The sequence below is a fragment of the Oncorhynchus masou genome, chromosome 4 (genome assembly GCF_036934945.1).
Source record: "Oncorhynchus masou masou isolate Uvic2021 chromosome 4, UVic_Omas_1.1, whole genome shotgun sequence".
NCBI lineage: Eukaryota > Metazoa > Chordata > Actinopteri > Salmoniformes > Salmonidae > Oncorhynchus > Oncorhynchus masou.
Window position 1 is genome coordinate 6,184,009 of NC_088215.1, and position 26,908 is coordinate 6,210,916.

The 26,908-nt window shown below is 44.3% G+C and overlaps 1 protein-coding gene across 2 annotated transcripts in view; it reads right to left on the bottom strand.

The window, feature by feature from the left end:
- Positions 1–2,862: 2,862 nt before the first annotated feature.
- Positions 2,863–26,908, bottom strand: part of LOC135522224 (homeobox protein Meis1-like) — a 35,363-nt gene continuing 11,317 nt past the window's right edge. The window contains exons 8-13 of one of the 2 annotated variants that reach the window (XM_064948303.1): positions 26,475–26,626; positions 17,748–17,824; positions 8,561–8,619; positions 7,149–7,238; positions 6,594–6,691; positions 2,863–4,262 (exon numbers count right to left, since the gene is read on the bottom strand). In XM_064948303.1, the coding sequence (XP_064804375.1) occupies positions 6,633–6,691; positions 7,149–7,238; positions 8,561–8,619; positions 17,748–17,824; positions 26,475–26,626 (437 nt within the window). In that variant the 3' untranslated portion in view covers positions 2,863–4,262; positions 6,594–6,632. The remainder of the gene's footprint in view (positions 4,263–6,593; positions 6,692–7,148; positions 7,239–8,560; positions 8,620–17,747; positions 17,825–26,474; positions 26,627–26,908) is intronic. The other variant, XM_064948293.1, reaches the window with a different exon arrangement.

A 26,908-nucleotide genomic window follows, 5' to 3' on the forward strand; every position in this document is an offset into this window, starting at 1 on the left:
TTACTCCCTAGTCCTTGCCGATGACAAGCATACCCATAACATGATGCAGCCACCACCATGCCTGAAAAAATGAAGAGTTATTTATTATTTATTACTTATTATAAACAGAATATTTGTATACGCTACAGGCTTCCTTCTTTTCACTCTGTCAATTAGGTTAGCATTGTGGACTAACTACAATGTTGATCCACACTAAATTTTCTCCTATCACAGCCATTAAACTCTGTAACTGTTTTAACGTGTTTTAAAGTGGTGAAATCCCTGAGTGGTTTCCTTCATCACCGGCATCTGAGGAAGGACGCCTGTATCTTTGTAGGGACTGGGTGTCAGTGGTGTCAGTGAAACAGAATGGGACAGCCCTGCTACTTACTGACTAATTTTTAATTAATTTGTAAAAATTTGTGAAAACGTAATTCCACTTTGACATTATGATGGGTTATTGTGTGTAGGCCAGTGACACAACATCAACATTTAATCAATTTAAAATGCAGGCTGTAACACAACAAAAAGTAGAACATGTCAAGGGGTGTGAATGCTTTGTATATCACTACTTTGTTGATTGATTTTTGCTTAGTTCTTCATTTATTACTTTCTAATAAATCAACACTGCAATTGCCACATACCATAATCCCTAAAGTGGCCCCACACAAACTTTATGTATTTTATAGTTGTTGTTTACACGAAGTGGCATGATGAATCCTCAGCTGGAGGAAATCTGCTATAATCACACATTTAGGGCAGCATCCTAAATGGCACCCTATTCTTTATATTGTGCACTAGTTTTGACCAGAGCCTTATGGGCCCTGGTCAAAAATAGTGTACTATTTAGTGAATAGGGTGCCATTTGGAACGCAACCTGTGGTTGTGAAAAACAGTCAGATGAAGGCAGTTTCCAAAATCCCCTAAAGATGGCAGTCAAACATGGGGCTTAGTTCACCGTTTTATCGGAGTAGACAGCCATGTCACTCGGGAATGTGAGACTTGCAGTGGAATCATGAGGAGCAGAGAGATGAGGGGGGAATCTTGACAAGAAATAGTTACATTTTCATAAACATTATGGTACTATTTTCTTTTTTATTATTATTACATTTGTGGCAAAAAAATAAAATTTGTGGCAGCCTCATTCTCTCATAATCTCGACACTTGATAAAAGTCGATAACCAACCGAAAATTCCACAATATCCTTCTGTCCTCAAACCAAATTAGTAACTGATTTTAAGATGAAGATAAATGATTCCTTTTGTGGCCGTCGGCTTTGAAATAAGGTGTATCTAGGGAACTCACAGAGGATTGGGAGAGTGCATCTATTGAGAGGGAGAAGTAGAGCGTGAGCAGGAACTAATCACTCCATTTAAGTGTTTGGGGCAGATTGACGCAAATCTCTTTTCCCCCCCTCAAATTCCAGGGGAAGACTCTCATTTGTATATAGCTAGGCCTTTCTCACTATTGAGTGTCTTGGTAGTGGATAGTGGATATAATTTGTCTCTGGAGAGTCTCACAAAAGGATATCATGTAAATCGTAGGCCTATGTCTATAGTAGAAGATCATGTTTTAGTAAGTATCAGCATATTTTCAGTCCCTCAAATTCCATGCAAGACAATAAGTCTTGCATGGAATTTGAGGGGCTGAAAATATGCTGTATTATAGGCCTTCTCACTATTAAGCATTGTTGGTAGTGGATAGCGTAGTGTATGTCATGCTTCTCGTGCTGGAGGATGCCACAATAACAATATGTCATATAAATAGTTGGCCTCTGTCTATATATAGTACAAGACCATATTTCAGCGTCAGCATATTCTTTTTGTCCCTGTTGCAGCAAGAGTACCACAGCTTGGGAGGGGTTGGATTTCAGTGAAGTGCATTTCAGCAGATATTTTATTAGTAGTGATGCGGGAGTTTCACATCTATACCACATTATGCTTCCCCGTATAACCTCAATCTATATTCTATTCTTCCAAAATAAAGAAAAATCCTCAAGTAATCCTCAAACATTCTATTCGCCACAACAGTTGATTTTGGTTTAAACCTTGTTTTCTCACATTGTGATTCAAACCTGAGAGACTATGGGTCTTAGGTAAGTTTATAATGTATTATTCCGAGATATTGAAAGACAAGAACAAGAAGATAGAGCAATGTGCTTGTTCATTTAGTGGACCTTCAAACCCCACCTGGTCTGTTCTCGTCGGGGGTTCGGACGTGACCACAGCGTCCGTCATGCAGAATAACCTTTTGGCCTCAACAGCCTGCTTCCTTCAGCCACACCTCATACAGCAGCTGAGAAACCAAAGAGCGAGAGATAGCGACCCTTCTCTGTTCTTACCCACACCACCAACACTGAGGATGCATCACAAATGGCACCAAATTCCATATATTATATGGCACTTTGGACCAGAGCCTAGTCAAAACAAGTGCACCATATAGGGGGGTAGGGTGCCATTTGGGACACAATCTGTGTCTGCATAAGCCCTTTCCACCACAGTCGGGTGAGTCAAACAAAGTAATTAGTCAGTAAATACAGAGCAACCCAGGCGAAGCAGGGAAGGGGGCAGCCGCCAGGCAGGAAATCTACTGTGTAATTTTTCCCATCACTGTACTGTACCAAGCTGTACCCTCCTACTAACTGTCTGGGTTACTAACTGGGGTTTTGGTAGCACTTTACATTGAGTTGCACTCATACCGGTGTCGTAGCCCTGTAATTACTACTCTTATAGGCTACATGTAGCAAGGAAATCTGTAATTACACTCTAGTTACTTAAGTGTTACAAAGCTCTTTACCACATAATATAAATTGTATGACAGGACCTCAAAGCATTGAAATGGTTCCTTTCTGTGTTGTTCATACAGCAAACTGAGAGAAACTGGTCCTGTAACTTATTTTTTATTTTCAAACGCAAAGAGATTTGTGGGGGTAGGAGATAAAAGTCTATGAAAAAAGACTCACACACATAGTGTGAATTAGACAAGTCAAGTCCTTTTTTTGAAAAACAGCACAGTACGGCAAAGCAATACCAGAGCACTTGCAATAGTTATCGTTACTCGTCCGTAGAGAGTATGTGGTAAAACTGTAAACAGGACACTATTGCCTCACCTTATTGTAATTTTCCACAATTACAACAATTTCATTATAAAAAAAAATTAAGAATGGTTTCCAGGGTGTTTGTTGTTTTAAAAAGACCCCCCAGTCAAATACGGACATCGGCTTCTTCTCTTGCTTACAAGTCCACTGCCAAGACAAGAGTGTCTTCACCCTCTATAACTGTCCATGCAATGCAGCAGAGGGAGGAAAAGTGAAGGACTAAGTGTTTGTTTGTATCGGTTGAATTAACAGAGTATTGAAGTATCCACTGGAGAGCTCCAGTAATTGTAGTCCCCAGAAGGGAAGTCCTCACAACGCCAGAAGTCTTCACAACGCCAGAAGTCTTCACAACGCCAGAATTCTTCACAACGTCAGAAGTCCTCACAACGCCAGAAGTCTTCACAACGCCAGAATTCTTCACAACGCCAGAAGTCCTCACAACGCCAGAAGTCCTCACAACATCAGAAGTCTTCACAACACCAGAAGTCCTCACAACGTCAGAAGTCCTCACAACGTCAGAAGTCTTCACAACATCAGAAGTCTTCACAACGTCAGAAGTCTTTACAACGCCAGAAGTCTTCACAACGCCAGAAGTCCTCACAACGTCAGAAGTCCTCACAACATCAGAAGTCTTCACAACGTCAGAAGTCTTCACAACATCAGAAGTCTTTACAACGCCAGAAGTCTTCACAACGCCAGAAGTCCTCACAACGTCAGAAGTCCTCACAACATCAGAAGTCTTCACAACGCCAGAAGTCCTCACAACGTCAGAAGTCCTCACAACGTCAGAAGTCCTCACAACGTCAGAAGTCTTCACAAGGCATGATAGGGTTTCCAAGGCCTCTCATAGTCATGATGGTGGTTCAGCAACAGTGGCTACTCAGACTGAACCACTTGAAGGAAACGGGGGAAGTTGGAAAGGGGGGGGGGGAACCAGCCCTACTGACAAACAGTCAGGTGATGGTGGTGAGTTTGGGCTGGGCACCAGCGCAATCGATATCGCTGGGTCACGGAAGAGTCATGGAGGGAGGGGCAACACTGAGAGATCATGCCCCAGCGGTGGGGGTGGTTGGTGTGAGGGTAGAGGTGATGGTAGGGGCACCAGTGAAGGTCAGAGTGATGCCCATATCCGTGCTGATCCGACCGCTATGGGACACGCCGTCCTCGGGAATTCCTGGCAGTTCTGCTGGGGAAACAAACAATGAGTAAAATTGAAAACAACACCAGTGTGTACAAGTTACTTTAGCAATAAAACTTTGTAGTGTTACTTTAACTCTATAACACTGTGTGGTGTTACTTCAACACTATAACACTGTGTAGTGTTAGTTTAAAACTACAGCACTGTGCACTGTTACTTTAACTCCCACAGAGACATGTACTATACATAAAGAATAGGTCATGTGAAGCAGTTGTGTTGTGTGCAGTGAAGCGGCACTACAATGGGGTGACATGTCGGGACAAATGGATTTCCCCTATCCCACTAACTCTTAGATCAGTGTTCATGGAGGAAATGAGAGGAGGAGGGAGGAAAAAGAGGCCACTGGTTGAGCAATTTAGAGCTGGCTAGAGTGCAGCACTCTGCGGCTGAGCAAGAGAGCAGCGTGGCTGACCCATTCTTTTTAACTGACACCAGGGGACCCAATCAACAGGCGCTACTTCCCGATAGAGAGCAGAGGCTAAACGCCCCCGAAGCCTTATTCTCTCTTTCTTCTCTTTCGTTTTCTTTCTTTCTCCTGAGTCCCTTCACTGGTCCTCCCCTCAAAAGATGGCAACCCTGACCCCTTGGAACGATGTTAGCAAACCTCGGCCGAATAATTGGCGGAGAGGCTCCTTTAAACAATGGCCTCCAGCGGTGTTAGGGCAACGCACAGGGGTCAGTGAGGAAGTTCACCAAAGGATGCCCGAGGGGGTTTCTGGGTAGAGAGAAACATTTTGTACGGGGGGGGGAAATAATCCTGTACGCTCGTTAATTTGTGGGCCTGTAATCGCCTATTGTCTGGGAAGGGAAAAGGACGATTTTGCCCAGCCTTGGCTAATTTTGCGGAATAAGAAGAAAAGAAAGAAGAAGGCCAAACGACCAGGGAACAGTCATTTCTGCAGTGCAGAGGGGTCCGGGGGCTTCTGCATGGCTTGCTTCGGATCTGAACTGACAGGTGCATTGTTTCCCAAGGACCCATAAGCTCAATAATCGCAAGGGGAAGAAAACGTAATGCTCCTTCTGAGGAGTCTTTAATTGACTTTGGTTCGAAGTAATGTCGCCGAGTGACCGTATTAGAAAAACCCGCCAAGTCTCGAGTCTCTCTCCAGTCTCGGCCGTAAGCGGCTCGCTTAATCTTCCCCATTTGCCCGGGCTTAATGAAAATATCTTATGAAGGAACTGGAGCCCTTAATCAAATAAGACGGGGAAACCATTTCATGTCCCTCGTTAATGATCAATTCATTCAATGGGACATAAAAGAATATTGCTCATCTCTTATGATTAAATTGACCCTGCAATCTTTGAGAGCTTTACCTTAATTAGCCACTCAATAAGGCCGAAATGCAACTGTGAGGGAGCTGGATGCCACCATCACTCAGTAGACGGCAGAGGAAGATTGACTCTCGGCCTGTGTCTGTCTTGCTTCTGTTCCCATAGGATTTCGGACGCCACCTCCTACCCCATGAACAATTTTCACGTGACAAATTCGTTAGCGCTATGGCTTTTCATCGAGCATTCACTTCGGCTGCTTCTAAACATGTACGTCTGAGAAGTCGTCTATGCTTTCTGTCTTTTTCTCTCCGATGGTTGACCCTTTGACAGTGGACAGCCATAGCAAGTTCTTTCCCACAGTGCGTGTGAGAAGCGGGAGCAAATGAAAGGTCGTTATTTCTGTCCACATGACCAGTAAAAATAAATCAATTGGTCACACCACCGGGCGTGTACATGTTTCATTTAGACAAAGTCAATTAGCTTTTGCCAGCCTTTTCATCCCGCTGCAACGTGGCAGTAGCTTCATGCTGCGTTTATGTGCCGTACACTTTGTCTCTGTGTGTCCGTGCTAGCATACCACTTAGTATGCATGCCTTATACATTCTTCATGATGCTGTGAGCTCGGGAAAGTATTGGGACAGTGACACATTTGTTGTCGTTTTGGCTCTCTATTCCAGCACATTGGATTTGAAATGATTCAATGACTATGGGGTTAAAGTGCAGACTGTCAGCTTTAATTTGAGGGTATTTTCATCCATATCGGGCGAACCGTTTAGAAATTCAAAAGTATTGGGACAAATTCACTTATATGTGAAGTAGTCAAAAGTTTAGTATTTCGCCCCATATTCCTAGTACGTGATGATTACATCAAGCTTGTGACTCTACAAACTGGATGCATTTGCTGTTTGTTTTGATTGTGTTTAAGATTATTTTGCGCCCAAATGAATGGTAAATCATGTATTGACATTTTGGAGTCACTTTTATTGTAAATACAAATAGAATAGGCTTCTAAACACTTCTACATTAATGTGGATGCTTGATACTTACAGTGCGTCCCTTTGGGCTCTGTGCTAAGTCCGCAAGGGGTCACATGTAGTGCCACTGTCCCTCCACGCCCATACCCATACCCATCCCACCCATGGGCCCTACGGGGAGAGAAGAGGGACAAATTAGAGGGTTGTGAGGATGGGGGAAGAGAAGGGGGATAGAGATGAAGAGGACAAAGACTTATTATTTGGGTCAGTGAGGTGAGGCAATGCAAATATTGCAATGTGACTGGTCACACCTGGTCAAGACTGTAGGGGGAGAGGGAGGGCAGGGGAGATAGGGTGAGTAAATTATACTGTGACGGGAGGGGTGAATGGGAAACAGTCAGGTCCATGGTGTGTGTTTGAGGGACTCAAAAGTTTGTGTGTGTGTGTGTGTGTGTGTGTGTGTGTGTGTGTGTGTGTGTGTGTGTGTGTGTGTGTGTGTGTGTGTGTGTGTGTGTGTGTGTGTGTGTGTGTGTGTGTGTGTGTGCGCGTGTGTGCATGCGTGTGCGTGTGTGTGCGTGTGTGTATGTGTGTGTCTGGGACGTAGGAGTTAAGAGATAGGAGTCTTTACCAGGTGGTCTGATTCCCATGTGTGTCTGGCCGTCCATAACGAACCCTCCCATTGGTTGACCATCTGGGGTGTAGGGCCCTCCTCCAGTCACTGGCGAAAAAACACAGGCCGAGACAGAAGGAATTGCTAATTAGAATATTGCATAAGTTTTAATTACCGGTGCGCCCCCATAAAAGGTTCCCTCTCCCGGTTTGGTCTGTCCTCATTATTCTCTCACTATTATCCTCTAATTACAAGATTATTTGGTAGGTAATTTTCTTCATCAACAGGCTTAATTACTAACAAATGACTTTGTTTTTTATTGGTAAGAGTTAATATCAAGTTGTCCTTATGGCTTATGCTGTGAAAGAGCAACTTGATATCAGCAAATAGATTACTGTTCTGGCAACTTGAAAGTAATTACCTCGAAATACACAGCGGCACTGAAAATGGGAGATAAGTAACTTATAACAACACTGACTCATTAAACACGCGTTTAAGCGAACCATTTAACCATGATTATAGTACGTAATTAAGGAACTACTTTTCCACCAGGTTACTATTTAATCCATCCACTATCGCTTATGGAACAATTAGTGGCAGAGGAAGGGGCTGTGATTCGGCTTTCTGTCTCCCTCATATCATAAAGTGTAGGCAGCCTCAGGTAGAGAGCTGGTTCTGGTTACATGAGCCGGAGCAACAGTTCAAGCTCCTCGGTCCGTCTTTGAACTTTACAGAGTCCCCCTAATGCAACCCTAACCCCTAACCCTCATCACAGGTCATAAATTTTACAGCAGCTCCAAAACAAGGCATGTGCCAGGGGACTGCTCTGTCTTTAGCAGAGAGGGAGAGAGAGGAAGATAGAGAGAGAGAGAGAGAGAGAGAGAGAGAGAGAGAGAGAGAGAGAGAGAGAGAGAGAGACTAACGAAGTAAACCAAAGTCCTACTCAACAACTTTTTACAGTAGACAACGTGTTTATTTATCAAAAAGTTTTAATTCTGAAATTAAATTTCAATTTGTAAAATAGCTAAGGAAAACGACTGGTCATATTTTAGCTTCAGTTTCACTTGCTCCTTGTTTGTTTTTAATCTAAGGTTAAACGTTCAATGGGCTGGCTAGTCAAAGTGATTAGCGTCTTTGTCTGGGCTAATCCTCTGGGTTTTAGTGGCCCTTCACTCCCGTAGTTAAGTCCGTTTGTCGGTTCAGTTAAACACATCGAAGACCAGAAGGGGCAAGACTGGAGATAGTAGCAGGAGAAGTACACAACAGATTCATTTATGTTTTAATTCATGTAAAAAAAAATGAGATGTTCTAAGATTTATTTTGATCTATGTTCACCTGTTTACTTGACGAGTTCATATTCCTGCGTTGACTTGAAGTGAAACAACTGTACCACATGAATTGAAACCCCTCAAATTTGACGGGAGACTTGCCTGCTCTATTGGACTGGTCGATCATGGGCTGTACAATTCTTCGTCTCGCGTTGATGAACCTGAAAGAGAGGGAATGAGGGAGGGAGGGAATAGGGGAGGGCAGTGGAGGAGAGAGAAGACAGCAACACGTTATAAATGAGGCCTGGCGAGCAGCATATGATTTCAATGTACTGTTTTGGGACCACAGAGGAAAAGCATTCATTCGACTTCGGCGTTACGAGAAGAAAAAAAGACTCGCTGTCAGCGATGGTTGCCTGACGTTGTCCAGGCGTCTGGTCTACACTTCACTAAAAGAACGTGGAAACCTCAACTTCCTCTCAAACTTTGGCTTTCAAAGAAAAAAAAATGGCTTCTTGGACAGTAACTGTGATTCTTATCAAACCAAACACCTAGAATATCTATGAGTTCATAGCAAATGGCCACTGCTGGTGGAAGCAGACACTTCTTTGATATCCACCAATACAGTATACACTTGATATACTGTCTCTGAAAATGTTGGTCCTTTAAGTCCAAAACATTTCATGTCACAGCAAAATTCTATTTAGCTTTTCAATACATAAAATACACCAAGCACTGATTAAGTAAAGTCCTCAAGTACTAGTGTAGTTTTTTAGTGTACTATCCCCTTAGCACACATCCAAACAAAGCTCATACAACTAAATCTCTGTGCTGTGGGATACCTGAGGTGCATTACGGAATAGCAATGTTTGCAGAGAGTTGTCCTACATTCATACACGTCCCCTCTAAGTATAAATGTGCTCTTGAAAGCCATCATTCTGGTATGCATGATCCCTGACCTTTGACCCTGGCGGCCCCGTGACCCAGCGCCCTCGGCAGAGGAGCACTCTGGTCTTGCTCAGCCTAAAGCCTTGTGAACCCGCCCCGTGACCCTTGCCGACCCAGGGAGTGAAAGCTCAGTGGTTCCAACTTGATTTATGTCCCCCTGCCTTTTTACCCCTGGCGGGATGGTTCCATTTCATCTTTTTCTTCAGGAAAAAAAGAGAGAAGAGAAAAGGGGAGGAACGGGTTTCCTTTTCAGGGAAACAAAAGCCACAACACTCCTTTCAGCATGGCCCGAAAAAAGGCAGAAGCAGGGGGTGGCAGGGGGGCGGAGAAGTGGAAGGAGGAGTGGGGGGGTGAAGATGAGGGGGAGAAGAAGACACTAAGAGAGAAGTGAGGAGAAGAGGCCGAAACTGAATGAGAAAACCGAGTCATATGACGAAGCCTATCGAGAACTGTATGCTTTGTCAGTGTAATAACATACTGTATATCTATCAGACCATAAGATGTGGCTATTAGGTGATGTTTTGGGTGATAGAACCATAAAAATAAAGGGGAACCAATTACTTTCATATCAACAAAGCCTTGACAAATGAGGCGCAAAGTCCCTTAGGCCAGAGTGCTTCCACAAAAAACCACAAGAAGGACATCTCCTTGATGATACTGTGACGAATCATGGTGGTGAGCACAGGGGGTGTATGTAGTGTTAGGGGTCTCAAAGGAGAGAGAGATAGAGGGAGAGAAAGGGGTGGAGAGGCTGTGGGGCGCACTGTTTGTGTGAGAGCCCGGGCGCCACCACACACCCCCTAGCTCCGCCTTTTAAGCAGCCAATGAAAGGGGGAATAGAGCGCCATGTGGCGCGGCCAAGGCTGCGTCCTCTGTTAGGGAGTTAAAAGTTTCACCCCTCCGCGAACCCTTCACACCATGGGACTGCGTTTATGGCCCTGCTTCAGCCCTCCTCTTCCCACCGCACAATAAGTGCGACCATCCACCCCTCTCTGGCTCCCACTCCCACAATAGAGGCCTATTCTTCTGACTAGACGTGTTGTAATAACCCTCCACTTTTGAAAAGCGTTGTTTTTCTTCAGAAAAACATTATTTTGCAACGGCTTTGTGTGATATGAACTTGTACGCTTAGCGTGTAGTGAAGTAAGCACTTCTAGATTCAGCCAGGGTATCCACAATAGGGTTAGGGTCAATTCCATTTCAATTCAATCATCTCAGGAACTATTGCATTGAAAAACCTTCCCTTTACTTTCACTTCCTGAATTGAAATGGAATTGACCCCAAACCTGATCCACAACTTTATAAATACTACCTCTCCACCAAGCACCATCAAATGTACACATAAAAACACAGACCGAAAAGCATTTTCTGTTTAAAGTAATGCCCCCAAGAAAGGACAACCCCAACAACTGAAATATCCTTTAGCTAATTTGGTGCGGTGGCATCTGTTCTCGTCCACTGCAGGCTGCAGAGCTGGAGCCTCAGCACGGTGAAACGCCTCTCCTGTGAGGATTAAAATAAACGAGCGCTCCCCTCCAGTCTGGGCTCCCCTGGTCGTAAAATGGCCCCTAAACCCACCTCCCCGGGTGTCATTCTCAGGTCAGCCCCCCCCCCCCCTCCCCTCCCCCTCGGTCCCCCCACAACTCCCCCCTTGCACGCCCGCCCTTGGGTGTGTTTGAATAAACCAGTCCAGCTGTTTGCCGTGAAAACGCCATTGACATCACCCCCCCCCTTCTCACCTGTTCCAATCAGCATATGGCCCTGCTATGAGGTGGGGGGGACTTAAACGCATCGGCAACCTCTCCACAACCTCTCCGCAACCTATCCTACTGCACTTAGTATGTGACTGATAAACGAGCCCATGCATGTACAGTATATTCAAAGTACTAACAGCAATGTCAATTGAACGATGACTATGCAATGCATGTGTATGTCAAGGAAATGGAATGTGCTGCTGCTTCATTTAAATCAGTGGTGTAAAGTACTTAAGTAAAAGTACTTTAAAGTACTACTTAAGTCGTTTTTTGTGGTATCTGTACTTTGCTTTTCTATTTATATTTTTGACAACTTTTACTTATACTTCACTACATTCCCAAAGAAAATAATATAGTTTTTACTCATACATTATTTTCCCTGACACCCAAAAGTACTTTGAAAACTTAGCAGCACAGGAAAATGCTCCAATTCACACACTTATCAAGAGAATATCCATGGTCATCCCTACTGCCGCTGATCTGGTGCACTAAACACACATGCGTTGTTTGTAAATGATGTTGGAGTGTTGGAGTGTGCTCCTGTCTCTCCATAATAATAAAAAACAAGTGGTGTCTCCTTCTTTGGTTAAGAAGAAGTATATGTATATATATATACAAATATGGAATTTGAAATGTTTTATACTTTTACTTTTGATACTTAAGTATATTTTTTTTACCAAATACTTTTACACTTTTTACACAAGTAGTATTTCACTGGGTGACTTCCACTTTTACTTCAGTCATTTTCTATTAAGGTATCTTGACTTTAACTCAAGTATGACAATGTAGTACTTTTTCCACCACATAAATTCCAGAGGACATAGAAAAAAATGGGAGAAAAAACGTCAGCACCAGCCGCTGAGTTGAGAGGCCAAACGGCTCTGAATTCCTACACACACGCTCGAATATGTGTAACGTTCCACCGCAGCCGGCGATTCCAAGAACAGTACTTGTGTGTGTGTGTGTATGTGTGTGTGTGTGTGTGTCTGTGTGCGTGCGCGCATGTGTGTCAGCGTGCTTGTACACATACATACGTGCATACGCACAACCATGCATGTGTCTGTGTGTGATTCAAAGGTTGGTGCTTTTAACGAAAAGGACATACGCGGGCGTCACCTACAACTCCCCACGGCAACATTAGGCTCTGTTGTTGAACAGTGGGAGGCCATTACCTCATCACTAAACCCCCCCTTACCCCCCTTACAACCGTCAGTGGGTACCTCTCGCCAAACTCAGAGGAGTGTTTCCATTAATTAAACTGTGAACCCGCCATCTCTCCATACACAGACAGACACACACACAGATACTGGTAGAACATAGAAATACACACACACACACACACACACACACACACACACACACACACACACACACACACACACACACACACACATGCACAAGTCCATTTAAAAGCATATATGGGAGAGACACCAACAAGAAGGCCTCATTTGCAGTTTTCTGAAAGCAAAGTTGGCTAAACTTGCAAATTCATTTGTATTTCCCAGCATAATACAAGAGAAAAACCTGGACTCCCTCTGAAAATCAGCTCGCCAGCCAAGTTACCACGGTAACAGACAAATAATAGATGACACAATATTAGCGTTGCTGCAAGAAGTCATCAATCTCCATCAAATGAAACAATATTTCCCATACCCCACCCCTCACCACCCATCCAGAATTTGCAAGCATCCTATCTACCCCTCTATTTATATTCTTCCTCTCCCTCCATTCCCCACCCCACCTCTCTCACACCCCTGATTCCCATGGGGCCCGTGTGGTACTACTACCTGCATGCTAGGATGAGCAGCTAACCAACGCCCCTGAGAACCTATCCTGATTGTGTCCCTAATGGCACCCTATTCCCTATATAGTGCACAACCTTTGACCAGAGCCTATGGTCAAAAGGAGTGTAAGGGGCACTGGTCAAAAGTAGTGCAATATAAAAGGGAATAGGTTGCCATTTGGAACACACACAAGGTTTCACGACCTCACCGTCCTTGAAAGAGGAAATCTGTGTCGTTGAGTGTGGACCAGCAACAAGCTGGGTTCTCCACTCTACCTGGCTACAGCACATGTCCTTTCTGTATGAGTTTTGAAACAGAGTGAATCGGAAAGGTACTACTGTGAACTGTCCAATAGCAATGCAGATTTTCGTTTCCATTGTAAGACATTTTTCTACGGTGTGCCTGACTGAACAGGACCCAGGCAGGCATAAGTGCTGATTGCAGCTGACTGTGCAGGAACACGCCGGGTTCTCCTCTCTACCTGGCTACAGCACCTGGCCTCTCTGTGTGAGCCATTACCTTCCGCCCAATAACCATGGCAGTGTGGCACACCGCAGGCCATCTTCGCTAGTTTTTGCTAATTATTACTGCACTATTCAGGTAAGAGTGAGTTTGAGATTTCAGATCTTTGTGGCGCATGTATTTGTATTTATTGTGGATACCCTCTTCCTGGGTTATAGCCAAAATAAGGCAGTTATATACAATTAAAAACATGACATTACATTTCACTACAGATTTCAGAACACATTAACTGGGTGCCCTCAGGCCACTACTCTACTACCACATATCACATACAACACAAAATCCACGTGTAAGTGTCTGTATAGTGCGTATGTTATCATGTGTGTGTATGTGTGTGTCTCTTCACAGGCCCCGCTGTAACATAAGATGTATTTTAATTCGTTTTTTAAAATCAGATTTTACTGCTTGCACAAATTACTTGACGTGGAATAGAGTTCCATGTAGTCATGGCTCTATTTAGTACTGTGCACCTCCAATAGTCTGTCCTGGACTTGGGGACTGTGAATAGACCTCTGGTGGTGTGTCTTCTGGAGTATGCATGGGTGTCTGAGCTGTGTGCTAGTAGTTTAAAAAGACAGCTTCGGTGCATTCAACATGTCAATACTTCTCACAAGTACAAGTAGTGATGAAGTCAATCTCCCCATCTACTTTGGGCCATGCATATTATAAATGTTAGTTCTCTGTGTACATTTAAGGGCCAGCCGTGCTGCCCTGTTCTGGGCCAGTTTTAAGTCCCTCTTTGTGGCTCCTGACCACACTACTGCAGTGCAGGTGTGACAAAACTAGGGCCTGTAGGACCTGCCTACAGGCCCTAGTGCTGTTAAGAAGGTAGAGCGGCAATTTATTATGGGCAGACCTCTCCCCATCTTAGCTACTGTTGCATCAATGTGTTTTGACCATGACAGTTTACAATCCAGGGTTACTCCAAGCAGTTTAGTCTCCTCAACTTGCTCAATTTCCACATTATTCATTACAAGATTTAGTTGAGGTTTAGGGTTTAGTGAATGATTTGTCCCAAATACAATGCTTTTAGTTTTTTAAATATTTAAGACTAACTTACATATTTCTTGCCACACATTCTGAAACTGACTGCAGTTATTTGTTAAGTGTTGCAGTCATTTCAGTAGCTGACATGTATAGTGTTGAGTCATCAGCCAGTTGCAGGTCATTAGTAAAGATTTTAAAAAGTAAGGGCCCTAGACAGCTGCCCTGGGGTTTGCCTGACTTTACCTGAATTATGTTGGAGAGGCTTCCATTAAAGAACACCCTCTGTGTTCTGTTAAGACAGTTAACTCGATGTACAATACATCAGGGGATGTAAATGCATAACGCACACATTTTCCCAGCAGCAGCTTATGATTAATAATGTCAAAGGCAGCACTGAAGTCTTAAAAAACAGCTTCCACAATCTTTATATTCTCAATTTCTCCCAGCCAATCATCAGTCATTTGTTTAAGTGCCATACATGTCGAATGCCCTTCCCTATAAGTGTGCTGAAAATATGTTGTTAATTTCTCTACAGTGAAATGGTAACAGACTGATTGGTCGACTGTTTGATCCAGTAAATGGTGCTTCGCTATTCTTGATAGTATAATTAATGTTGCTTCCCTCCAGGCCTGAGGGCACACACTTTCCTGTAGTCTTAGATTGAATAGATGGCAAAGAGGAGAGGCAATATAGTCTGCTATCATCCTCAGAAATGTTCCATCAAATTGTCAGACCCAGGTGGCGTGTCATTGTTGATAGACAACAATACTATTTTCACCTCTTCCACACTCACTTTACGGAATTAAAAATGACAATAGTTGTCTTTCATAATTTGTTCAGTTATGCATGGATGTGTAGGTTCAGAATTTGTGGTTGGCATGTCATGCCTACGTTTACTAATGTTGCCAATGAAATACTAATTTAAGTAGTTGGCAATATCAGTGGGTTTTGTGACGAATGAGCCATCTGATTCAGTGAATGGAGCCAAGTTAGTATTTTTGCCCAAGATTTAATTTAAGGTGCTCCAAAGCTTTTTACTATCATTCTTTATATAATTTATCTTTGTTTCATAGTACAGTTTCTTCTTGTTTTTGTTCAGTTTAGTCACATGATTTCTCAATTTACAGTACGTTTCTGGCTGTGCAGCCAGACTTATTTGCCATTCCTGAAGCCTCATCTCTCCCAACCATACAATTTTTCAATTCCTCATCAGCCCACAGGGATTTAACCATTTTTACAGTGCTTTTCTTAATGGGTGCGTGCTTATTAGTAACTGGAATAAGCAATTTCATAAATGTGTCAAGTGCAGCATCTGGTTGCTCCTCGTTAAACAGAAAATTCTTATTTACATATATGTATGACCTCTTATACAATATATTAGGCACAGCCTTTGGAATTTTGATTTTCCTAGATATAGCCACTATACAGTATTATGATCACTACATCTGATGGATTTGGATACTGCTTAATAGCAGATTTCTGCAGCATTGGTAAAGATGTGACCAATACATGTGGATGATTTCCTTCCTGTGGCGTTTGTAAATACCCTGGTAGGTTGACTGATAACCTGAACCAGGTTGCAGGCACTGGTTACAGTTTGAATATTGTTCTTGAGTGGGCAGCTTGATTGAAGCCAGTCAATATTTACATCACCCCAAAAAATAGACCTCTGTGTTGATATCACATACATTATTAAGCATTTCTCACATATTATCCAGATTCTGACTGTTAGCAATTGGTGGTCTATAGCAGCTTCCCACAAGAATGGGCTTTAGTTGAGGCAGGTGAGCTTGTAGCCATATTACTTCAACAGCATTTGACATGAGATCCTCTCAAAGCTTTACAGGAATATGACTCTGAACATAAATGGCAACACCTCCACCATTGGCATTCCTGTCTCTTCTGAAGATGTTGAAACCATGTATTGCTACCACTGTATAATTAAAGGTGTTATCTAAGTGAGTTTCAGAGATAGTCAGTAAATGAATGATATCTTGTTACTAGCGAGTTATTGATTTCATGAACCTTGTTTCAGATTCAGATTAAGATGCAGTGTTTAATAGTCACATGTACAGGGTTGCAGGTGTGATTGCAGGGGGCAGTAAAAAATCTTAGGCTTCGCGCTTCAACATGCAGGACTTAGTGAAATAAAATAATGAAAATGGCAATAAAACAACAACGATAGAAATAGAAATAGCACTATATACATAATAACAACTGTGGCAGTGATTAATAAATTGAGGTGGAGGCAGAGTAAAGACTATTGAAGGGGTGTGGTGGGGTGGAATGACCATAGGGGGAGCACCGTGACTACTGACTGAAATAAAAACAATACAAATTGCAATAAAAAAAGTTATAATATACATTAACAACTGCAATAGCAATGAATGTCGTTAGGGTAGGCTACACATGTGAATGTGGGCTATTTTTAGCACTTCTGAGATTCGTGATTGTTTTTATTGCTTTACTGGGAGGCTTATCAGAGGTAGACATGACAGTGATATTTATGTTGGAGCTGATAGTGCAGGGTGAGCTGCACACAGTGGACTCCCTACTAGGGCACGCCACCTCAGTGCTCACAATATAACTCCGGTTCATAGGCAGATGATTAGCGCATACAACAGCTGTAGAATTGACAGAGGATTGTTCTGTGGGTATTGATTTTGACAGATGCATATAGGGAAATACTGTGCATAGTGCATACATATAAAGGCTAAACAGTAGTTGGAATGGTGTAGAGTTAAACCATAAACCACTGATTGCATTTTCTGTATTCTGTATTTATATTGCTGCGTATATTCGCCTAGGCTAGGGTTCAATTGGATAGGATGTCTGTACATCTGTACATGTGAAGACTGAGATTTCTCATAGAGTAATTGAATCATCATTCTTGTCTATGTTTTGCCTCCATAACCAGACAGCATTAAACCCCTTGCGGGCTATTACCTCATACTTTGTTAATAACTGTGGATAGTTATTCATAAAATAGATCAAAGTACAGTGAAATGTCCTACTTTCTTCTTTCAGATGAGTATATACTGTAGTAAATGCACCGCGCACCACTGGAACTATTCTACAGGTTTCCTCTCATTCCAATTAACTGAAGCCAACAGACTGTAAGGGGGGATATTTCCGGGTGTTCCCAGAGGAATTAATCATTCAAATCATTAGATGCAGGTTGCCTGGGGTGGAGTAAACTAACTAAGGCAGCATCCCAAATGGCATCCCATTCCCTATATAGTGCATTACTTTTTACCAGAGGCCTATGGGGAATAGGTTGCCATTTAAGACGCGGCCTAAGTATTACTGCCATGTAAACACATGCAGACGCCAAACAACCCCAATCCAACTCACCAATTGTTGACTTGTAGGATCGTTAACCCCGTGTCCTGGGCCAGTTGTTTCTTCTGCTCTTCCGAAGGGTAAGGATGCTATTTCAACGAGAAAAAGAAGAAGAAAGACCATATGAATATAAAGGAAATAGTAACTGAAAGAAAACAAAAAAATGGCTTTTGTGTTGTTTGTGTCGTTGTGGCTGTGCTCACAGCGGCAGCTGCTAATTAGCGTGAACAAATGGAGGTGTGGCTCCAAAGACTCATTAGGGCAATATGAAATGGAATCATAATTAATGGTGTGTGTGTGTGTGTGTGTGTGTGTGTGTGTGTGTGTGTGTGTGTGTGTGTGTGTGTGTGTGTGTGTGTGTGTGTGTGTGTGTGTGTGTGTGTGTGAGCCAATTAAAGAGTTTACCAGAGTGGAGAAACAGCTATATTAATTAGGGGTGATACTAGTGCTTTGCACATGCACACACACACACACACACACACACACACACACACACACACACACACACACACACACACACACACACACACACACACACACACACACACACACACACACACACACACACAAGCTCCTAGAGTAGGTTGAGCTGGCTCTCTTAGCAGTGGGGGGAATATAGATACAGGCGTGTGTGTGTGTGTGTGTGTGTGTGTGTGTGTGTGTGTGTGTGTGTGTGTGTGTGTGTGTGTGTGTGTGTGTGTGTGTGTGTGTGTGTGTGTGCGTGCGTGCGTGCGTGCATGCGTGCGTGCGTGTGTACGCGTGTGTTTGCTTGTGTGTAGAGATGGGAGTGTAAGGCACACGGGAAGAATCCCAATGCATTTAACAGGGCTCCCTTTTCTATTTACTTTCCCTTCTACTCCCTAATCTGACAGAACTGGATAGGGGAGCACTATGTCAGTAACTAAACCAAGCCTATGGCTTTCAACCACCTCCAGACCTGTCAAGTCAGTGAGAATAAGGGAGCTACGATATAGGAAAGTAGGTCAAACTATGGGTTGACCAGAAGAGGAAAACATCTACTGTCCCAACCCTTCATAGGCTGTATCCACATCCGACCGTGATTGGGAGTCCCATAGGGCAGCGCACAATTGTCCCCAGCATCGTCTGGGTTTGGCCGGTGTAGGCAGTCATTGTAAATAAGAATTTGTTCTTAACTGACTTGCCTAGCTAAATATAGGTTAAATTTAAAAAATTACATCTAATGCTATTTAACATCAAATCAGAAATCAGACCTCCACTGTGACCAGTTCAAACCATCTGAGATGCCAAACACCTGCAGGCCAATTCCACATAGGCACAAAGCTAGAAATGACACACTTTATACCTGGAGAATATTGATCTACCACATCCTTTTTTTGTGGCGACAGGGAGAGGGTCTTTGATGTTACTGAGTTGTTTTCCCATTGACGCTGAATAAATTGGTAATGGATGCCTTTCCCTCTTGTTTCCATGTGATTTGATTGTAGGTCATTGGCCTAAACGGAGTCTAATTCGCCACAGAAAGTGATAATCTCAGTGTCGCCTCATCAAATTGTCCCTCGCTGTCTGTCGACCATGTTCCATGTTCCTCCAAGTGACCTTTGTTCCTGAATAACGTGGATAATTCTATCAACTCAGAGAAGGAAAAATAGCAGCAAAACATTTTTGAGAAAATGTGAATTAAAAACTTGCCTTGAACCAATCTCTCCAATGACATTCATAAGGAAAAACAAGTTAAGATACCATAACATCTTCCCAGAACACAAAAGTGAAAGCACAGTCACACACATGCACACACACGTACACACACTCCCGCACACACACACACACACACACACACACACACACACATGGGAAAGGCTGGTAACCTCAGGCCTAATTTCAGAGTTTCCACTCTGGGCCCCAATCCCGACCCACCCGCTCATTATGAATTATAATCCTGTTAGCAAGGACTAGCGGCTCTAACCGCCCCAGAGTTAAGGCCGGGCCATCCCCAACCCTGTAATCAGCACTGAGGCATGGGTCCCGTTCAGTAGGGTACCCTGTGGAAAAACGCATTGCAACCGAAAATGTAAAATATGTGTTCATATTGGACGAGTTCAGTATCTCCCCTTTTTGCTCTGTTTCAAAAGCTTTCTACCTACTGGACATGACCCTTGGCTCTGACACAAGGAAGATGAAGTTGCCTCTCAACGCTGATCCAAGGTCAGTTTGTGATTTTTCACTATAACGGTTACCGTTAGGATTATAGCATTTAAAGCTGATCCTAGATTTGTGCCTATAGGGACATTATACTCGGAGCACTCTGGCATGAATGGCGACACAGGTCTGCCGCCAGCTAGCAGCCACTCCATGCTCAGGCAAGAACTGCTCTCTAGCATGCTGGGACAGAATGAAACCATGTCCTCCAGGTGAATGGCTAATAGACACCAAATCTCCAAGGAGACAGAAGACACCAACAACAGAAAAAGTAGTGCAGAGCAACACAAATACTCAGGGGCAACAGAGCTGAGCTAAGGCTTAGCTTAAACAACTAACCTGAAAATAAATGTAACTTGGCTTAACTTCCAAACAACTAACTTGAAAATGAGCCTAACTTGGCTTAGAATTCCAAACAACTGACTCTACCTGAAACTGAAAGCAACTTGTCTTATCTTCCAAGCAACTAGCTTTTTACAAACAACTAACTCTACCTTATAATTAATATAACTTGGCTTAGTATCCAAAATAACAGACTCTACCTGAAAATTTAACGTAGCTTGTCTTAGCTTCTAACACTATTGACTCTACCTCAAAATGAATGTCACTTCTTTTCAACTGTTAGCATGGGATACCGAGACTACCAACAGTCAACAGGCCTCTATTTCCCTCCCTCTCCCTCTCCACTTACAGCCAGCCTGAGCACTCCGAGGGGAACACCTCGTCACCATGCCTTTCAGCACCACATTAACAGCAACAGAGGGAAGCGTCGTCAACCAGGCCGATCCTAGCAGGCAGGTCTAAACACATCAAATGGAAAGGGGGCTCTACTGTCAAACTGGCGAGAGAGTCAGTGTTGGAGGGGTGTTGGTCAGAGGGGTTTGCAAACACACACATGCACATGTGCGAGAATGCACGCATGCACGCACGCACGCATGCACGCACTCACACATACACACATGGGCATAATGTACACATATACGCACACACACAAACACATCATACACTCTTCCACCCTTCTGCAACACACTACACCACAACTCACATAGTGGGCTCTGACTTGCCTGGTGTCGACCACTAAGTGGCTGCCGCTGGGCTGTGGGTTGTGAGGCAGCCTAGGTGGTGACAGGCCAGCTGTACCAGTCTCCCACCTAGCAGCCATTCATCCAGCCAGGCAGGCAGGCCAATGTAGGCCTTGAACAGGGCCCAAAGCCCCAGGCTACATTCCTCTGCTGCTAGCCCCAGCAATGGAGCACGTCAACCAACCCCATCCCCCCCAACCAAGGGCCTCTAATGAGTGGGAGTACCTACTACTGACCAGTCTCATTAGTAAACGGCAGTAACAGAATACGTGGCATTTCACGGCTATGGGGTAAGAGGGGAGGCAAGGGGGCTTGCCACTCTGTTCCACACCTGCTGGGTGGAGGGAAGGGTTGCTGTGAGCAAATGGGGGTTTGAGCTGCGAGCTCTTTGAGTTCACGACTGAACGATCAGCCCGGGCCAATTCAGGGGACGTTTTGGGAGGGTGATTATGTTGTTTACTGGACCAGTAAACCTGTTAGGAGGTTGTAATTACTCCTCATTTGGAGTGAGGAGCCGCTAACCAAGGGGCGGTCGGCCCAGCGCGCCCACAACCGGACACAGCTGAGTAGGACGGGGCGAGAGGTGTGAGGTGAGAGGAGCGGCAAAAATAGAGGAGGGTAAACGTACTGTATATGAACCATCATCTCGGACTGCAGAGTTCACCCATCTTTATTTAACACTACGGGTGTAATTGAATTACAGTAAGGCTAAATTCTAAACTTCACAAAGAATTCAAAATCTTAACAAACTCAGATTTGTTAGCATTTTGCCATTTGTGGCATTTTGGCAAGGGCAAAATAAAGATGGGTAAGGAGAGGGACACTCCAAAAATATATATCAAATGTGTGTCCAGCTGCTGTAGGGGAAAGCAATCAAGACAAAACATCAATTGCAGACCAACACCAACGAGTCAGGTTTAACTGCTGAACTCGTCTCTAGTGCACCCCCAATCAAACTAAAGCTTCCCCCGTTCACTGTGTACTGCCATCTGCCAATCTCCTCCAATGTCCTCGGTCCATTGGCCCTCTTCTCCTCACTTCATTATCTTTTCGGGACTAAACACTGTCCATTTACCTTGTCAGAGAAAAAGGCCCCAGCCAGTGATGTATGTGACCACATGCTGGATTTCTGGCGAGGTCAATAAAGGCGACCCCCGCTGGGCGCTGAGTCCCAAGCCCCTGGAGGTCCCTGGGGGCCTGTCAAAAAGGTAATGGATGATGTTTTCACTGCAGGGTGAGGGACCCAGAGAAAGATCGAAGACCATCCCCTGACACAATGGGGCGCCAGCATTGGATAAATGAACTCAGATGCCCCACAGGTCTCCTAAAAATACCCTGTTTGGCTGCCCCATCATTCTGCTCCTCCCTTCTTTGTTTGTGTGTCAAATGGTACCCTATTCCCTACATAGTGCACTACTTTTGACCAAAGCCATATAGGCTAGTAGTGCACTATGTAGGGAATTGGATTGCCACCGACTCCAATAATCGTCTTCTCATTACATCCAAATATTTCCCTGGAACTCAAATAACTCAAATGGGCATCGAGAACAAAAAGGATCTAAAAGAAAGGTTTAAAAACAGTGGCAAGAAGAACTTCAACTACCCCAACAAAGAGGCGCATTCAGCTAAAAAGGGAGGGTCATATTTTTAGTCTGAGAAGCCAAGACGTGATTATACACCATGTGTAATGTTCTTTATTCTTTAATTGGGTGGCGCCAACGATTCTGAGTGCTTGCTTGGATAGAATTAAGGTATAATCAGGAACCGTAGGTCCCGGGACTAAATTGAATTTACAAATATGAATATGGATAGATGGATTCGTCACACGTACATGAGTGGTGCTAGTCGGGGTGGTTTGGGGGTGGGGGGAGGACAGTAAATACACAGTGTGTATGGGGGAAAGCTTGGGAAGTCCAGGAACTCTTTTTTGTGGGGGGGGGCAGGAGAGACCAGTCAGGCTATAGTCAATATTTAATTTGTATCATTTCATGTCCCAGATCTAATGACATCAGGGCAAGACCGCATTATAAATGAGCCTCTGTGTAGATGGGGGGAGGGGGAACGGGGATGGGTATGGCTGGCTGCCGTTGGCATGGGACAGGGATTTCCAGCCAGCATATATATAGGCTGCTGTGTGGCACACCATAGTTTGCCATGGGTGATTGGCACGTCAACATCCAAGGGGGCTCTGGCAATAAACATCCAATGACGAATGGGTTCAAATGACCTGTCGAACTTTGACCTTTGATGATCCCGGGGCGAGAGAGGATGAGGTCATTCCAGGGGCTTCCTGTGAAACGCTAGCCAGACTCCACTTTTTTCTGCTTAGGAGGGCATTCCTTTTTTCCAGAGGACAGGAAAGCAGGATAGAAAATGTTTCTGTATTGCATGGTTTATGAACTCTAAGGTTCGGGAATTAGGCCACATCTCCACCCCAGTTCAGAAGTTCTCTTCACCTCTGTGTAACCAGAGCATTCCATAACTCACAGATGTGGGTGTTTTTTAATTACAGGTAACTTGACATTTATTCAAACCCAACTTCAATGAGCAAAGTTACCGTACGATTAGCAACCCAGTACAACTTCTTTCCCACCCGTTTCTGCTCAGGTTTGGGTAGAATGTGCTTTCAGGGTTGGAGCACGCGTTATTATTACAGCACATCTGTGAGCAAGAGGGTGGCAAATTAGCCTCTAATTGCATTAACAGGGATTATGCCTTCCACTTGGTTTTTGCTTTTTATATTAAACACTTTGTAAAAAGAGAAGCAAAAACATGTGAAGAAAACAGCACGTTCTGCGGTGGTTTCTCTTTTACAAGCTGTGGCTCCCCTCTCACTCGCAGGCTTAAATATTCTGTTCACAACTAAGAGAAATTGAAAAAATCTCAAATGAAAAAAAAAATATATATTAATAAAAAATGAGGGAACTTGCTAACCCCTCCCTCACTCCTCACCCCGCCTCCGATCCCCCTCACTGTGGTAACGACATGCCAAATCCCAGTGGATCCTCCCACAATGTAGTGGGCATGGCAACAATCTGAACGCCTGGGTTTCGTCCCATTACCCTATCACATAATTACCTTTTCTTTGGGGAGCCCCGTGTGCAGAAAAAAAGCAGAGGGGGCTGTTTCCTAAATGGCACCATATTCCCTACATAGTGCACTACTTTTGATCAGAGCTCTATGGGCCCTGGTTATAGGTAGCGCACTGTATAGGGAATGGGGTGCCATTTGGGACGCAGTCAGGGTCTCCTTTGGGCTTTTCGGGGCAACGGCTTTCGTTTACCACTAATTTCTTGATCAATTAAAAGGAAAAATACCATTTGTGTGTGTGTGTAATGAGAGGGAGTGGAGGAGATAGGGGTGTGAAAGGAAGAAAAGGCCTGTGGTTCCCTGCTGGAGGGGCAAGAGTGCTGCCCCATTTCTCACCAGGATTCATGGTACACACACACACACACACACACACACACACACGCACACACACATCCGCAGCCAGCTTGCTAGACCACATGCATGAACCTTTACCAAGTCCTTGAGAATCGATACGGTGTAAATGGAAGACACTGTGCTCATAGTTCTAAATACCACTTAACTGACCATGCACACAAACACACACACACAAACATTTTACTCTCCAGAGAACCTTGGAATGTCTATGGTCAACTCTCTGTCCCTACCTCTCTTCCTACCCCCCTCTCTCTACCTGGGTTATCTCTCCTCCCTCTCTCCCATATCCCATCTGCTGCAGGCTGCAGCCACCCAGGTTCAGTGGTAGGTCCTGGCAGCCACCTTGACCCCCATCAAGACATCCCGATTTAGCCTCTCCTTGTATGGAGCCTGGACAGAAAAAGGGGGGGAAATGCCTACATAGCAAAATCCTATCAGTGTTTCTCTCTCAGTGCCTGCTGGCCAATTGACTAGCTTGCTAACTTTGGCGAAAGCTGTAAATCCGATATGTCTGTGTATGTCAGATATGTATCCCTTTAACAGTCTGTATCCATGAGGCTATGGACACAGATGATATTGCCTCCCTTTTTGCTGCTACTACATTCTAGCTCTCACTCACGTCAGTAGCCATGAAGTGCTTTGAAAGGCTGGTCATGGCTCACATCAACAGCATCCTCCCGGATACCCTAGACCCACTCCAATTCGCATACCGCCCCAACAGATCCACAGATGACACAATCTCAATTGCACTCCACACTGCCCTTTCCCACCTGGACAAAAGGAACACCTATGTGAGAATGCTGTTCATTGACTACAGCTCAGCGTTCAACACCATAGTTGCCCACAAAGCTCATCACTAAGCAAAGGACCCTGGGACTAAACACCTCCCTCTGCAACTCGATCCTGGACTTCCTGACGGGCCACACCCCAGGTGATAAGGGTAGGCAACAACACGTCTGCCACACTGATCCTCAACACTGGGGCCCCTCAGGGGTGTGTACTTAGTCCCCTCCTGTACTCCCTGCGTGGCCAACACTCCAACACTATCATTAAGTTTGCTGATGACACAACAGTGGTAGGCCTGATCACAGACAATGATGAGACAGCCTATAGGGAGGAGGTCAGAGAACTGGCAGTGTGGTGCCAGGACAACAGCCTCTCCCTCAATGTGAGCCAGACAAAGGAGCTGATCGTGGACTACAGGAAAAGGCCAGCCGAACAGGCCCCCATTAACATCAACAGGGCTGTAGTGGAGCGGGTTGAGAGTTTCAAGTTCCTTGCTGTCCACATCACCAACGAACTATCATGGTCCAAACACACCAAGACAGTCGTGAAAAGGGCACGACAAAACCTTTTCCCCCTCAAGGAGAGGGGATTTGGCATGGGTCCACAGATCCTCAAAATGTTCTACAGCTGCACCGCTGAGAGCATCCTGGCCAGTTGCATCACTACCTGGTATGGCAACTGCTCGGTACAGCTTCTACCCCCAAGCCATAAGACTACTGAACAATTATATGGCCACTGGACTATTACATTGACCCCCCCCCCCCCATTTGTTTTGTACACTGCTGCCACTCGCTGTTTATTATCTATGCATAGTCACTTCACCCCTACCTACATGTACAAATTACCTTATCTAACCTGTACCACCGCACACTGACTGGTGGGTACTGGTACCCCCTGTATATAGCCTCGTTATTGTTATGTTATTGTGTTACTTTTTATAATTTTTTTAATTCAAATTTTGACTTTAGTTTATTTGGTAAATATTTTCTTGACTCTTCTTGAACTGCCCTGTTGGTTAAGGGCCTGTAAGTAAGCATTTCACGGTAAGGTTTTGTTGTATTTGGCGCATGTGACAAATATAGTTTGATTTGATGTGAATGTTAAAGTCAAAGTCTTTTATTACAACTCACTTCACTCGTAGTGACTGACAGGAGAGTTAGGGAGAAGTTATCTACAAAATAACTTTCGGTATTGAGGTCGACCTGCTTGGCTTCTAAGAAGTGTAATGGTGATCCACCACTCTACTCACCGTTAAGTGCTGGAAGAGCCACGCCCTCATGATGTTGGTGGCCACTTTAGGGAAGATGCCTCGCTTCTTGTTGTGACGATCCCTCTTTTCCTTGTCAGGGTCGTCGTCGTCCCCAGTGCTGGGAGAGGCCACCCCGTTGTCCATGCAGTCACCTGTACAAACAAAGGCAACAGTTAGTGTGGGTGAGTGGTTCCGTTGGGGAGCTAAGGAGGGAGGTTTGGGACATTTCGGCTCCAACCTGGCAAACGACTATCTCCTCTTGGGCAAACAGAAAACAACTGCTAGTTTATCTTCAGAAATTGTATTTTTTTAAACAAATTTCCCCAGGTTGTGTAGGGAATAAGGACGGACCATTCTGCTACAACCTGGCAACCGACTATCTTCTCTTGGACAATAGTCAACTGCTCATTTTGCATGTTGTGAATGACTCATTT